Raw genomic sequence first — 16,339 nt, forward strand, 5'->3', positions numbered from 1 at the left:
AATTGTGCCTGCAGTGCATACATCTATAGATCAGAAAGTTCTTTACCAGGGGAAATATCAGATGGGGAAACCAAGGCATGCAGCAATGAAGTGATTGCCTGAGATCACACAATGGGTCAGTTGTAAAGTGAGGTATAGAACTCAGGACACTTCCAGTTTTATGCCAGCCACATGAGTCCCTATGTAATATTTTCTGCCATAGACTGGCTAGTGTTGCTCTGGTTGACCAGCTGCCTTGTTCCACACAAGAGGTGGCTGCATAGTGGTGGTGGCTGAGGTAAAGGGCTGTAGTGTCTTGTAGGCTCTAAAACACTCTGGAAATGAAAGCTAATTACTTGTGCTTTATTGTGCTACCGTGCCTGGGTGATGTAAACTCAGCCCCAAGGCTGCTTCTTTCCTTTGCTGTTTTAGCACAGCTTTCTTAACACAGCACCAGGCTTCCTGTGGCCCAAGGGCAGACTCGTGACACTGTTGTCCTTCGCAGTACCTTGACCTGGACAAAGCAAGTGGGAGCTGGGATCCCCTCTAGATCTCTTGAGACTCATGGAGGGGGGAAGGAGCACACCAGCAAGGGGCCGCCCTGTGGTTGAGCAGACAGGAGTGACTGTTAGCAGGATGGGGATTTCCAAGAACTGCTGCAAAAATGGGAAATGTTTACACTCTACATAAGAACGGCCGTACAGGGTCAGACCAAAGGTCCATCTAGCCCAGTAGCCTGTCTGCCGACAGTGGCCAGCACCCGGTGCCCCAGAGAGGGTGGACTGAAGACAATGATCAAACAGTTTGTCTCCTGCCATCCCTCTCCAGCCTCTGACAAAGAGAAGCCAGGGACACCATTTCTATCCTCTCACTCACACTCACTTCTGTTTCTCAAAAGAAACTTTAACTGGTTTAGAATGTTGGAAGACCGGATGCTGGGCTAGATGGACCACTGGTCTGACCCAGGATGGCCGTTCTTGGGATGTAACTGATGTGATGGTGGTTCATTCTCTATTTCCCTCCTCTGAGGGAGAATTGGGGTGGGGTTTATGTCCATGTTCCTCTGTTTACATTAGCGAAGGCAGGTCCCAAAATGGTGGGCCCAGGCTGTGGGGTGCCTCGAAGAGAAGGACCAAGACCTTGAACTTGACTATCTAGTCCCTGGGAAAGCAGTGCCAGGAGCAGAGGGCGGGTGTGATGTGCCCATGGTGACCTGAGTTGCTGAGGAGACGCCCTGCTGTGTTCTCCAATGGGAGCCGGAATGTCTACAGAGCTGAGAGTAGCCCCAGAGCCTCGCCAGCCCCAGTGGGCTGATCTGGTGTTGGTACCCCATGCGCTGCGGATGTGCCCTTCCCATACAGTGTGCCTACTACAGAGGAGTCAGGCTGCCTCTCATAGGGGAAATGGAATGGGGAGAAGGAGCCTGTGGGGAGAGTTTGGAGGGGTTGTAGTGGCCACTAAATTCCAGCCCAAACTAACCCCGCTACCCCGGTGCAGCTCTGGCAGATGCCCCTCGTTGCTGGCATGCAGTACCCTGCCCATCTCCGGCCCCCGGGAAGGGGCTCTGTGCTGACTTTTGATGCTGCTAATGCTTTGACTTACAGACAGTGCCTTGCAGCGGAGGGTCTCGAAGCACTTTGCAACCCCTAGTGGCCCAGCCCGTGCGGCCTCCGTCTCCTGGGGGTAATTAAGGTGTTATAGCCACATTCTCCAGGGGCAAGGGGAAAGACTGAGAGGGGGTGAGTGAGTTGCATAAAGACCCTGGGCACCCGGCAGCAGAGTGGGGAACAGAAGCCGGACCCCTGGGCTCCAGCTCCAAACCCAGCTTTAGCTTCATGCTCAGAGAAGCTCCATCAGGGATTGAAACCTGTGCAGAGCCTAGCTGCAGCTGTACCCTGGCTGGCTCACAAGCTAGAAGTGCAGCCTGAATGCCGGGGGGTCCCAGCCTCCTCCCGAGCGCCTGACTGCCGAGGCCGGTTCTGGAAATGCCAAACACATTCTGAGCCGAGGGCCAGAACAGTACCGCTGGCCGTGGCCTCGAGCACTTCCTCTCCTGGGTTTCCTTCTCGTTTTTGTTTCCTCCTTCACCCCGGTGACTCACAGCTCTGGGCCGTCAGAGAGGGGACATGAAGGCCAACCTATGGCTGGGAGGGAGGCTGGACTCAAAAGAGGAACCGGGGCCACCAGGCCCGACTGCCTTGCAGTGGCTCAGGGCCTTACTATCACCGCAGCACGTCTGCACAGCCAACTAACCCAGCCCTTCTCTACCACCCACTCTCGCGGCCAGCCCACTGCCCCTTCCCAGGCTGCCCAGCGCCTCCTCCCTTCCCCCCATCTCCCTCTAGCATAGGGACCCCCACTGCACCAGGGGGGAGCAGTTCTAACGGACTCCTGCTGGTGACATAATGAAGTGTTTGAGTGCAGAGGGTGGGGCTACCCTGACCCCTCCCCCAAGAGCTGGAAGAATAGGGGAGAGAAATAGTCTCTTTCTCATCAGGAGGCTAGGAATAGACAAAGCAGCTCCTTTTGACAGCTGGGCTCCCTTCCCAGCAGCATGGTGAGGGGGCAGGAAGGGCACTGGAGGCTGCCCCCCAGCAGCCTGGAGTGGGGGGGGGGGAGTCTGCAGTAAGTTCCAAAGAGGGGGTCAGATTTAAGGCACTAGCCAGGAATTCAGGAGACCTGGGTCACAGATTCCTGGGGTGACCCTGGACCAGTCACTTAATCTCTTGGTGCCTCTTTCTGTCTCTATAAGGGGAATAACAGCCCTGCCCTGCCTCACAAGGGTGTTGTGAGGATAAGATGGTAAAGATGGAGAGGCTCTCCGATGCTCTGGTGATCAGGGCAAGGTAAGTCCCAGAGGGTGTGTCTAGACAGCGGCGCTATTTCGGGATACCTCCAGTATCCTGAAATAGCATTTTCCGCGTCTTGACAACACGCCCGTTATTTCAAAATAGCTTTCGAAATAACTGGTGTGCTATTCCAATGTCCCTGTAAGCCTCGTTCCACAAGGATTAAGGCATGTTTCAGAATAGCACTCCATTATTTTGAAAAATGCTATTTTGAAATCCACTCGAAATAAGCTACACCATTTGCATAGCTCATTGTGTAGCTTATTTAGAGCTACGGGTGCAGTGTAGCTGTACCCTTAGAGAGCTGAGACTAAGCTCCCTCCCAGGGCATTGCTCAACTCCCCGTCTTGGGTGGCTAGGACCTGTGTTGGCTTTAGCAAAGGGGTTCTGTCTCCTGGCTCAGACTGGCAAGGATGTGTATGGTATGCAGCCCTGTACGCAGCTCAGTGCTTCCTCCTAGCACTCCTCCTTCCTTTGCTGTCCCCTGGCTGTGCTAAAACACCCAGGGAGCCTCTTAGAGCAGCTGTCAGGATTTTTTCCAGTTGCAGCCCTGGGCCAAACCCCTAGTGTGGATTGGCAGTGAATCCGTGCACCTTCCACCAGCTTCAGTGCACAGCATGGGACGGCGTGCTTTTGTCTGGGCCAGAGACAGGTCACTAACAGCCAGAATCCCCAGTAGGGACAAGGCCTGAGACACAATTTGGACCAGTCAGTGAGCTGCCATGGTAATGAGGCAGCCCAGCCTGGCTCGCTTCACAAGAGCTGTGTCTGTTGCAAGGTGTCAGCGGGCAGGGAAGGTGTGTGTCTACTGTAATATACTCGGCAGAGTTAGTCTGTGAGTGAGCATGTCTGTCTGTCCATCCGTCTGTTTGTTCAAGAACTCCTCCTGAGAGCTTGCGCCCCCAATTTGGTACCCAGCTTCCTCTTAGAACTTAAAGCCAGGCAAGGGTTTAATTGTGCAAGGGGGTGTTGTGTGAATGAGAAGCCCCCCCTCCCATTTATACAGGGATGCATAAAACCATACAGAAGAGAGAATCACTAGGCAGGTGAAAGGACCTGGCTGGAGGTATGCCCTGCCCCCTGCATCCAGGACTGCCCCAGGTGCCCTTTAGGGAGAGGAAGATGCGACCCCCCCCCCCCCATTCATACAGGAACACTGCTGAGTCCCCAGGAGGGGCCGAGAGGCAGCTTTGCCACAGCTCATTGCATTCGACTAGGCTGAGATTCTCCCTGGGCTCTGGCCCCAGCGCCCGAGAAGGGGCTCGGGATCAGTGCTGCTGAGATGCTGCCTGTCCCAGCTCCATGGGGCTTAGCTGCAGGGCAGGAAGTGGCTGTAATGGAATCCAAGGGAGCTGGAGCTGGAGCTGCTGCTGGGCTTCTCTTGCTATTGGCACGTGAGCCTGGTGGGGACTGCTCAGTGTTCACAGCGGGGTGGGAGAGCAGTAGGGGTTGGAGGAGGAGATGGGGGGGCTAGCTGTGTAACAAGGCAGAAAATGAGGCAGGAGCTAATGCATTTGCACACTAAGTGAGGCTTTTGTCCCTAACAATTAGAGATACATAGTGGTGGGTGCCATGGTGGCACACATCCAAACAAGCACACATGACATCAATGCTGGTGCACAAGACAAAACTCATTCCACGCATGGATGGCAAATCTTAGCGGGAACACTGGGGACAGCCCTGGGCCAGAGCTGTGGGGGTACTGCCTGGGGAAGAGGTGTGAGCACAGGCCCTATGTTGGAATATTGACTCCGCTGATATGGACCAGTGGGTCTGAACATCCTGCCTCAGCCACAGCCTCCTCCAAATACTACAGAATCACTGCATTCCCTCCACCCGTCTGCTGCCTGGGTCTTTCTGGCCAGAGGCCAGGTCAATAAACCACCCCGAGCCAGGCCAAAAAAAAAAAAAATCCCCGGTGGCAGCAGCCAACTGCCAGCCCCACGGCCCTGCTCCCCACGGCAGCAGCCACTTGCCAGCCCCCTGGCCCCAAACCCTGGTGGCAGCCACCCGCCATGTGACCTCAGCCCTGGCAGCAGCTGCCTCCCAACACAGCTTTGGCCACAGTGGCAGCCAGAGCAGCCGCCTCACAACACTGCCCTGTCCCTGCCCACCACGCAGCCCTGGCCGTGGGAGCAACCACGCCACACACTTTCCGGCTACGTCTACACTGGCATGATTTGCCGAAAATGCTTTTAAAGAAAAGTTTTCCGTTAAAAGCATTTTCGGAAAAGCATGTCTAGATTGGCAGGAAGCTTTTCTGCAAAAGCACTTTTTGCGGGAAAGCGTCCGTGGCCAATCTAGACGCAGTTTTCCGCAAAAAAGCCCCGATCGCCATTTTCGCGATCGGGGCTTTTTTGCAGAAAACAGTTCTGTGCTGTTTACACTGGCCCTCTTGTGCAAATGATTTGCGCAAGAGGGCTTTTGCCCAAACGGGAGCAGCGCAGTATTTCCGCAAAAACACTGACGATCTTACATGAGATCGTCAGTGTTCTTGCGGAAATTCAAATGGCCAGTGTAGACAGCTGGCAAGTTTTTCCGCAAAAATCAGATGATTTTGCGGAAAAACTTGCCAGTCTAGACACAGCCTCCATGTCCAGCAGGAAGGTGAGTGTTGCTGTGCAGGTACTGTGAAAGAGGTGGGTGCGCACCTTAGAGGAAACCCTGGACATGGCCCCTCCCCCTAAGAGGCTAAACCCTAGCTCTCCTAGAGGACTTGATACAGGCAGTCCCCGGGTTACGTACAAGATAGGGACTGTAGGTTTGTTCATAAGTTGAATTTGTATGTAAGTCAGAACTGGCGTCCAGATTCAGCCGCTGCTGAAACTGACCAGCGGCTGACTACAGGAAGCCCAAGGAAGAGTTGCTCTGCCCCGGGCTTCCTGGAATCAGCCGCTGATCAGTTTCAACAGCGGCTGAATCTGGACGCCTGGGACAGAGCAGCTGGGGCGCTGCCGGGTTGGTCCCCCAGCGCCGCACCTTGGCGCTGCGGGGACCAACCCGGCAGCACCCCAGCTGCTCTACCCCAGGCGTCTCCAAGTCAGCCGCTGCTGAAACTGATCAACGGCTGATTCCAGGAAGCCCGGGGCAAAGCAACTCTGCCTCGGGCTTCCTGTAGTCAGCCGCTGGTCAGTTTCAGCAGCGGCTGACTTGGGGACACCTGGGGCAGAGCAGCTGGGGTGCTGCCGGGTTGGTCCAGTAGCACCGAGGAGCGGCGCTGGGGGACCAACCCGGCAGCGCCCCAGCTGCTCTACCCCAGGCGTCGGCAAGAAAAGCCTGGTCTGCTGGGGGCGTGGGGGCACACTAGCTGTGCCTCCCCCTCCAGCAGACCAGGGAGACGCGGGCGGCGGGACTGCCAAGACGCGCCGTGGTCCCACCGCCCGCATCCTCCGCGGCTTTGCTCCGCATCTCCCTGGTCTGCTGGGGACCCCCCCAGCAGACCAGGGAGATGCGGAGCGGCTTTTCTGGCCAGAGAGGACGCGGGCGGCGGGACTGCGGCGTGTCTGGGCAGTCCTGCCACCCGCGTCTTCTGGGGCGAGAAAAGCCCCGTTCATAAGTACGGATCCGACATAAGTCGGATCCGCGTAACCCGGGGACTGCCTGTACACTTGACTGGATTGGCGTAAAGGGCGGGGTGGTGGTAACTGTGGTGGAAAAGAGATGGAGCTGTGTTTTCAGAGGCCTGGTGAGAAGCTGCAAGGGAGAAGGCACTTGCACCAGCTGCGCAGGGATGGGAAGGAGAGGAATTATCCTGTGGCTAAAGCACTGGGGTCCTAGCTTCCCGCTTCACTTTGTCTTGCTGGTGGCACTTATGTATCGTCTGATCCGGGGAGAAACTGCCACGTTGTGGCTCTGACGCAGTCTCACCATATGATCTTGGGCAAATAACTTAATCTCTCTGTCTCAAACCCGTCTCTGTCACAGGGCACTAACACTTCCTTTCTCTCACTTTTTCTCCTTTCTCATTCCATTGGCTGCGCCTTGGTGCAGGGACTCACTGTCCCTTTGTACAGCACCTAGCACAATGGAGCCCGGATCTCGCGTGGGGTCTCTAGGCGCTGGAGCGGTATTGATGCATCATGAGGGTTGGGGAGCAGGCTGGTACTAAATGAATGTGGTACAAAAGGGGAAGAGGCAAGGTCTACAAAGGAGATTGACACAAGGGGTCAGCTCTGAGTAGTCTGGGGCTGGATGGGAAGGGGTGGGAGATGGACGGGAGAGCAGCCTCACTACAATGGGAGGTCTTTTGGGAAGCTATGCTCTAGCTCCCTGAGTAGCTCTGAGGTCAACAGTCATTGGATGAAATCCTCTGGCCTGGGCTACACAGGAGCTCAGCCTTAGATGGTCGTGTAGGTGGCCCCCAGATCCACGAGAGAGACTTTCATCTGAATGAAGGGCCAGTGGGGGCGCTTTGGGGAGGGGGAAAATGTGGTTATGCTCCTTAGTCCATAGCTGCTTAGGTGTTAGTGTGGCCATCCTGTGTGCCAGGTATCCGCATGCCACAGGGGTCCTGGTAGGGAAGGAGTTCTTGACTGTCCCATTGTGTGTTGCTTACAGGCTCTTCTGGCACGGAAAGCCGGCGGGGTCTAGGCTGAGCCCTGCGTGGAGATGGAGAACCACACGGTGGTTGCGGGGACCAACTCCTGCACTTTCCAAGAGGAATTCAAGCAGGTCCTGTTGCCCCTGGTCTACTCCGTGGTCTTTGTGGTGGGGCTCCCGCTGAACGTCATCGTCATTGTACAGATCTGGCTCTCCAGGAAAGTGCTGACCCGCACCGCCATCTACATGCTGAACCTGGCCATGGCCGACCTGCTGTATGTGTGCTCCTTGCCGCTGCTCATCTACAACTACATACAGAAGGACTACTGGCCCTTCGGGGACTTCACCTGCAAGTTCGTCCGCTTCCAGTTCTACAGCAACCTGCATGGCAGCATCATGTTCCTCACCTGCATCAGCATCCAGCGCTACCTGGGCATCTGCCACCCTCTGTCATCCTGGCACAAGAAGAGGGGCAAGAGATTCACCTGGAAAGTGTGCGGTGGAGTGTGGGTCGTCGTCATTGCTGAGTGCCTGCCCACCTTCGTCTTCGCCTCCACGGGCATCCAGAGGAACAGAACCGTGTGCTACGACCTCAGTCCCCCGGACCGCTCTGCCAGCTACTTTCCCTACGGCATGACCCTGACTGTCACAGGGTTCCTCCTCCCCTTCGTCGCCATCCTGGGGTGCTACTGCAACATGACCAGGATCCTCTGCCAGAAGGACGAGATGATAGGCTTGGCCGTGCGCAAGAAGAAGGACAAGGCCATCCGGATGGTGGTCATCGTGGTCATCGCCTTTGCCATCAGCTTCTTCCCCTTCCACCTGACCAAGACCATCTACCTGATCATCCGCTCCTCGGCGGGCGTGCCCTGCCTGGTCTTGCAAGCCTTCGCCATCGCCTACAAGTGCACCAGGCCCTTCGCCAGCATGAACAGCGTCCTGGACCCCATCCTCTTCTACTTCACCCAGCGCAAGTTCCGGGAGAGCACGCGCCACTTGCTAGACAAAATGAGCTCCAAGTGGCGGCACAATGCCTGTGGCACATACAAACCATAGGTGCTCAGGAAGGACGTATGGGAGGGGTGTTCTGCTGCATGGGGGCAGAGGACGGAGTGGTGGGGGCCTTATCCCAACCAGCCCTGCTTTACCCAGCACCAAGGAGAGGGAGAGAGAGAGTAGGAGGCAGGGTCTGAGGGTCATGAGCACAGAGCTGGGAGCCAGGAGCTTCTGAGTTCTAATCTCAGTTCTGCTCATGGATGGGTCACTTGGCTGCTCTGTGTCTGTTTCCCCATCTGTGGAACGGAGAACAATACTCTGTAAATAACAGGTAAAATTATGCTGACCTGCCTCCCATTGGTCAGGGCCCAGAAAGGGCTTTGAGTATGGACCATACTCAGAAGAGTTCATCCTTAAAATTCCAGCCAGGCACCTGAGCTGGGAGAGGCTCCAATATGGTTGAAAAGAAGGAAGCGAAGACAATGGGGAGTAGGTGGTGTCCGAACGCAGTGCTAGTAGCAGGCCTGTGATACGCCGCAGCTGGTACAATGAGGAAGGCCATGCAATGTGCTGATCCACTGCTCGCTATGAACCACTGCTCAGTCTATGGATTTCAGCAGCACCGCTGAGAAACTGGTGGTCTTGGCCAAAGGTCTCTGACTGACAAAGTGTGGGGCTTTGCAGCAAATTGTACTACTGACAAAAATAACAATGGGTGGTACTCAACACTAATGGACTTGCAGCCCCGATGGGTTTGTCCTGAAGTGCTTCATTTAGAACGAAGTTCCCAGTGGATTTGGGAAATTGGTTACATGTTGAAACTCTCTAGTCTGTCACCCTGGGAATCTGGCCAGTTCCGAGTGAGAGAATTTTCCAGACCACAGGAGGTCAATATTGTCCAGCAGCATTACGAACACTTCCACTGCTTACTGGGCTGTTAGAGGACATTTAAAGGTAAATTAGAGCTAAATAACCACACAGAACACTGAGAGCCGGGAGTGGTGGCTGTAAACAGACTTTATGGGACTGCGGGAAACTTGGCCATGCCTAGGAAAATCTGGCTAACTAAAATCATTCTGGACCACGGATGTTTCCGGACCAGAGAGTTCTGGACTAATGAGGTTCGCCCTCTATTATCAAGTAGATCAGCATTTCCTCTACGGTGCTCCTGCTTCCCATAAACACCCCTGGTTGATTTACAGCAACTTATATTTTGAGGGCAAAAATCTCTTCCCCAATAGAGGAGAGACCATCTCCTGAGAACCAGCACTTCTGGAATGGGGGAGCAACTGGCTACTTCCCAGTACACAGATTACTGGGATCTGGCCAACCTATCCACCAGTCAATGTGTGTTTGCCACAATTGTTCAGCTGAGTTTCCCAAGCAGAAAGCTGCTTTATTAATGCAAGGAAAACCCACATTGGGAATTTAGAAAAGCCAGTAGGTCTCTTGAGACCACATGAGTCTACAGTAGGATCAATCCACGTGGGAGGGCAGGAAAAGGGGAATCTAGTGGCTATATCTATAATAATATTGGCTGTCAACAATGAGGACACGGCCATTAAGCTAACCTGTTCATACTGTCTGGTTCTAGGTTTTCCTACCATTCTCAACGCCATAATATCTGAGCACCTTACAATGAGATCTTCCTGGTTTCTACCATTTAAAGATCCATCATTTGTCTGACTGGATCTGGTGGGGCTCTGGTGTGTTATGTTTTGTTTTGAATTGTATGTAATTTTATTTTTGCACACCCTCATTATAAAAGAATTTTCACATTTCCAGAATTTTGTGCAAAAACCTAATTCATGGGAAATTTAATTTTGTGGGGGTTTTTTTTTTTTTTTTTGACAAACTAGGAACCAGAATATTTTAAAAGAATTTCTGAAATGTTTTTATGGTATGCTGGCTAAATGTGTGTGGGCAGGGGTCTCCCTCTAGTGGCTGATCCCAGATATGAATCTGATACTTAATTTAGCTCGTGCAATAGATGGTTTTGATGCTGAAGCTCACTGATTCCATCCCCAGTGCAGTTGGCCTGTGTGCAACCCAACTGCATTACAGGCTGCTCTGAGCTTGTTAAGCAAAAATTCTCTGTTGTGATACATCACTGGATAAGATTGAATTTGGGGGTGAGAATGGAAGAAAGGTTTGGAATGACTGGCAATGCTTACTCCTGCAATTGTTCTTGGTTAACAGACGTAACTTACTGGACATGGTCTGGAAAAAGAGTCAAATAATTTAACTGAACAAAAGTGGAGACCACATACTGGGCCAAAACCCAGTGCTGGTATAAGCTAGTGTAGCTGTAATAAAATCACTTTGCAGTCTGTGGAATTGCACTAGCTGACATTGGGGGTGATTTTGACACAGTGGGAAAGTGTAGGTGCTGTGTCTTCCCCGATGGGCATGTTTGAAATCGGTGTTGAGGAAAGTAGCCAGATTGCTTAGCGTAGCTCCATTGACCTACCAGCACACCCATGCCATTGCCACACATGACATTGTCATGGGAGCTGTTTACAAGATGGCTGCATCTTGACTGAGATACCAGGAACCTCCAGAGCTAAAACCCCAAGCACCTACGGGGAGAGACCTACAACTCCCCAGATATCCATGGGCTGTGGATGCAGAGCCTCGGGGCTCATTGTTGTGGCTACAGATACAAATTTTGTATCTGCACAAGACTCTACCTACAACACGAGCAGAAGAACCTGGCTCCTCTACCTGGTGGCTATAACAACTCCCGTTGCTGAGGTTCCATCACAACAGGGGACAAGTCTCTCTCTCATATTCACATCCTCCCTCCCCCCAAGCTATTTTCTCAACACAGCCATGCTCTGCTTCCTTTCACCTGGCTTCTGCAGGTACCATTGGCTTCTTCCTGCCTCGGTGCACCTGCTGTGCTCTTTTTCCTCCCTACTCCTCCTGTTCTTCAACCTGCAAACCTCTGCTAAAGCTCCCTGCTGCAACCCCAATGCTGGGCCACAGTAGAGTTGAGAGCTCTTGTGGGCAGCCCAGGCTCAGGGCTTGGCCCTGGCCAGCTGGCTGAGGTTTGGGACTCTTCCAGACTGATCCAGGTGCCAGCGGTCTAGGTAAGACTCTAGACTGCTCGGGGAGCCAGCCAGAGCTTGGAACTATACCAGTGGGCCAGCTGGTGAGAGCAGGGTGGCAGGAGGGGCTTGGGCAAAAGGGATGGAGCAGGGCAGGGCTTGAGGTAGAAGAGGCAAGGGAGGAGCTAATCTTTCCAACCAGGGAGTGCCACCCGTCCAGTCCTCTCACCTCTCCTAGGCTCCTCCTCTCCCACCCCGGCAGCTCCTCCTCTTTCCCACCATAGAACCACAGACGTGTTGGAGTGGGAGAGGCCTCAAGAGGTCATCTGGTCCTTGCTCAAGGCAGGGCCAAGTAATAACTAGACCCTTCCTGCCAGGCATTTGTCTAACCTGCTCTTGAAAACCTCCAGTGATGGAGACTCCACAGCCCCGAGCAGCACTCCTGTCATTTGCACTGAAGATTAATCCCACTTCTCTGACCGGAGCCTCTTTCCCATGAAGCGCTGTGCATAACTCATTTGCATAACGCTTTTCACTGTGGCCCTCATCCTCCTGCCCCCCATTCCTTCCTGCTTCTAGTTAAACTCACCTGAAATCATCTGTTGTTTGTGGCAAAGACTACACCGCCTTGTGTGTTCGTACAGCACCTTGCATGGTGGGACCCGAATGAGAGTGTGGAGGACTTCTAAAATCCAAATAAATACTGTGAATCCACCCGTACCACATGGTGCCAGTGCATTCTGGGAAACTTATCCCATAGGGCCTCAGCAGCCACTAGAGTGTCTGGACTAGCACCAGTAGCTTATGAAGCTGTGCCAGCTAGGCAGTGTTCCCGGTAAGCTGAGCATGGGGGCAGTCCCAGGAGAAATTCAAATGCTGCTCAGTTGATTAACTGACTATGTTTCTACTGGCAGTGCACATCTGCACATGCCTTGGTGCACACAAAATTTATTCTGCACATGAATGGAAAAAATTAGAGGGAACACTGCTTCTGGGATGTCCTGGGAGGGAGCAGAGCTGGCGTGGTGTGGGAGGTACCATGGGCATTGCAAAAGGAACATTGTGCAAGTCTAGGAAAGCACCCACAGACTGGAAGATCATTCAGGTGAGGCAGAACTTCTGCCAGGGTTGCTAACCAACTGCTGACCTGGGTGCCTACAAACTACTAGAAGTTGTACTCTGGACATTTTCCGGACAAAGCATCCATTGAGCCAACAGGTGACACATGGACACATCCACACAAACGAATCCCACGGAATGGCCATAGATGTCACTTTTAGCCATTCACTGGCCACCACTTCGGCAAACGCTAGCTCTGAGCCAGCAGTTCTTGCTCCCGTTGTACACACATCGGGGCTTGCCTAAGAGGAAATGAAAGGCTAAACTGCACATGTCTTCAGAAGCAGCAGAGAGACCACGTGTGGAGTAACTGTGGCATTACCAGCTCGTCCTCAATTGTTAATGTGATGTCCAGCATTCACCTGTCAGACTAACCCAAAACTCAGTGACACCAGGGGGAAAACTCCCATTGACTCGATCATTGGATTGGGGCATTTCTTCTGGTTGATTCTTGTATGTGAAAAGCTCCTAGGGAGAGTGTAGTGCAGCTGTTTGGCCTGGAGGAAACTGCCCCAGCCCAGCACCTCCCCAGAGCAGCCCTGTCTCTGGCATTGAATGGCTTGGGATCAGGCCGCCTTGTCTTTGGGGAGATGACTGGGCTGGACAGACAGTTGCTTGAGAGGAACACCTTCAGTCTGGGCCAAATCCAGGCTTGGAGTAAACAGGACCCCTTCCACCATAGTCCAGCAGCGGGCATAACTCCCTTGTGCGTTAAGGGCTCGGCTAGGACACTGCTAGCTAACACGTTGTCCCAGCCTACTCTCGGCTGGGATGTGGGCCTTGAGGAGAAGGCCCGGCAGAGAAGCCTGTACAGGAAGATGGCAGGCATGTAGCCGAGTGACAGTTTAGAAGAGTTCCCTTTCTCTCTCGTTTTATTTACCATCAGCCTCTGAACTATATGGTCCACTGAGCCCTTGATAGCTACAAATGGGGTCATAACAGCCCTGATCTGTGCTGGAGGCTCTGCCCTGGGACAGTATTTCCAGGCCCACCAATGGGGGGAGGGAGGAAGAGAAAGGGGGCAGTTGTCCTGGGACCCAGTGATTCAAAGGGGTCTGTGGCTCTGAAGTAGTAGCAGTGGCTCCCTGCGCCCTTTAAATCACTGCCAGAGCGCTGCACCACGCGCTCTGGGCAGAACGTGTGGGGGAGGTGTGCCCCACACTGAGCAGGGTTGAGGGCCGGCTGCCCTTGACCCCGTCCTTCCGGGAGCATAAAGCCGGCCCCCCACTCATGCATTGCCCAGAGGTCTGCAGAGATTGTTGGCTCCGCTGAGGAGTTCTGTTCAGTTTGTGGGCTGGATGGCTGGCTTTTATTCCCCTGCAGCAGGGGGTTCGACCTTCTTTCATGCGCAGATCCCTAAAAAATTCTAACGAAGGTTGAAAATGTAGACAGCACTTGTGCCCCCCTTATCCCCTGGGGACCTGTGCACCATGAGTTGAAAACACTGCACTACACTAGCTCTAGGGGCGGAATAACCCGCGGGTTGCATTTGTTACTAGAAACTCAGTCAGGGCTAAGGGCTTGTGCTCTTCTTTGGGAGCCCAGACTTGCCCCAGTCCCTTTAGCTGCTTCGTAGTCAATGAAGCAAATACTAACTGGTCTTTTCTGAACCCAGACGTTCTGGGCTGGATTCGCTCTCATTCTCACTGGTGTAAATCCGGAGTAACCTCACCAAGACAGGTGCAAAGCCACTGAAGCCCATGGCGTTGCCCCATTATACAAGTGATGTCTGGATCAGCTCTCGTGTAATTTAAGCTTGGTTTGTCTGTTGTAAAAAGCTTCTTCTATACGTTATAATATTAAGAGCAACCACAGTCTCTGTTGAGCCAAAGTAAACCTTTTGAGGAGTTATGCCATGTAAGCATATTGTAATGTGCCAATCCAGCAAGCGACCGGACCCTGCAACATCGCACACACCCCTGAGCTGAGGACAGGAAAATCAGTTCCCACCAATGCCTGTTTTCACTATTTGACCCTAACCAAACCACCTCCTTTAAGATGGGGAAGATCAAACTGACATGCCATGAACGAAGCTGTACAAGTTCTACGTACCTGTGTCCTCCCAGGACAGGGCACCAAACAATGACCAGAGTATAGCGAAGGTTTAAAAAAAAAAGGGCTTGTCACTGGGAAGAAAAAGTCTGGACAGTTGAAGTGTGGGGCAGGGAAGAGGAGGGAGAAATGTGGGTGCCCAGTTGGTGGTGCAGAAGAAAGAATGAACAGGCCCTTTAAATTTTAAACAGGGTTTGTTCCATCCCCTCTCCCCCCACCCTTTAGTAAATTGCATCAAGGGTGGATTTATTTTCTGTGCTCTGCTTTGCATTGTTCCATTCCCCAGCCAGAAAAGAACAACAAACCTTGAATCTGACTGCAGCCCCTTCTGCTACTGGGATAGTTTTCTCTCTCCTTTTTTTCCCAGCTGCTAGATCTTTTTTATATATATCTAAAAACCAAGAGCAGGATTTTACTTTCTCTAGTCATGTCTAATCCTGCCTGACAATGAACCAGAAGATCAGGAGAGCTTCAGGTAGCCCCAGACTACAGTTAAGGCCTGAGCCATGAAGTTCTGATCTGGACGGTAAGAAGAAATCCCCCATGAAATACAGTGCCTGATCAAAGCCCCCTGGATTAAACCAGGCTCTTTACACTGAATGTAATGGGCTCTGCAGCAGGCCCCTAGGAACAATGAGATGCATCATGGGGGCTATGACCTTCTTCTGGCGCATCTGGGGTACCATAAGAACATAAGACTGGCCATACTGGGCCAGACCAAAGGTCCATCTAGCCCAGTATCCTGTCTGCCAACAGTGGCCAGTGCCAGGTGCCCCAGAGAGGGTGGACAGAAGACAATGACCAAGCAATTTGTCTCCTGCCATCCTCCTCCAGCCTTTGACAAACAGAGGCCAGGGACACCATTCCTCACCCCCTGGCTAATAGCCTTTTGTGGACCTAACCTCCATGAATTTATCTAGCTCTTTTTTAAACTCTCTTATAGTCCTAGCCTTCACAGCCTCCTCTGGCAAGGAGTTCCACAGATTGACTGTGCGCTGTGTGAAGAAGAACTTTCTTTTATTCTTATACCAGCTTTAGATGAGTGAGTCTGTCCCTGTGGGAGATGGACCCAAGCCACACGGTTTGACCCCTGCCTGCTTGGGTTCATCTCTGCTTCTGCAAAGTGACAGACCCATGCCCTTCACGACTAAAGGGGCTGCCTTCTCTCCTTTGCCATGCCTAAGAGCACTGATGCTTGTGCCAATGGCCTCACAGCCCAGACGTGGGAGTTGGTGGCATTTTGTGCTTTCCTGACCCTGCTGCACCCTAGGAAGCGCTGCTACTGGGGCCTGGTTTTGAGCTTGAATCTTTCATCAGTTCATCCCTTGCGTGGAAGGCTGTCCAGGGCGTGCCTGGGCTGTGCATGGTGGCATTGCTGGCAATGTGGTGCTGGCAGGGCCCTGCTTTATCACCTCCCTCCCAGACAGAATTCTGTCTCATTGAGGTGTTGATAAATGATTGTGTTGTGTCCTTTCAGCATGACTAATGGAAATAAAATGGAGGTGCCAGTACATCGGGGTGAATGTGTTTCTGTTGGGTCTCTCTGATGGGAAGGATGTGATTGCCTGGGGAAAGGAGCCATGGGCAGCCGAGGAGGGGCGGAGACACGAGAATCTAGCTGAAGAAAGGTTGCAAGAGTAGTTTTCATTTTTGATAGCAGCAAAGAGGCTTCCAGGCAGAGATGGTTTTTCACTTGCATCACTGAAATGCAGCCACTTCTGGAACTGTGCACAGCAGAGCTTAACCGCATGGGGC

General features: G+C 52.9%; 1 protein-coding gene across 7 annotated transcripts in view; it reads left to right on the plus strand.

Moving 5' to 3' along the window:
- P2RY6 (pyrimidinergic receptor P2Y6) overlaps positions 1 to 16,095 on the plus strand; it is a 204,689-nt gene extending 188,594 nt beyond the window's left edge. For all 7 annotated transcript variants that reach the window (XM_075919552.1, XM_075919553.1, XM_075919554.1 and 4 more), the window contains one exon: positions 7,386 to 16,095. In XM_075919552.1, coding sequence (XP_075775667.1) covers positions 7,437 to 8,423 — 987 coding nt within the window. In that variant the 5' untranslated portion in view covers positions 7,386 to 7,436 and the 3' untranslated portion in view covers positions 8,424 to 16,095. The remainder of the gene's footprint in view (positions 1 to 7,385) is intronic.
- The last annotated feature ends 244 nt before the right edge of the window (positions 16,096 to 16,339 follow it).

This window comes from Pelodiscus sinensis, chromosome 1 (genome assembly GCF_049634645.1).
Source record: "Pelodiscus sinensis isolate JC-2024 chromosome 1, ASM4963464v1, whole genome shotgun sequence".
Taxonomy (NCBI): Eukaryota; Metazoa; Chordata; order Testudines; family Trionychidae; genus Pelodiscus; species Pelodiscus sinensis.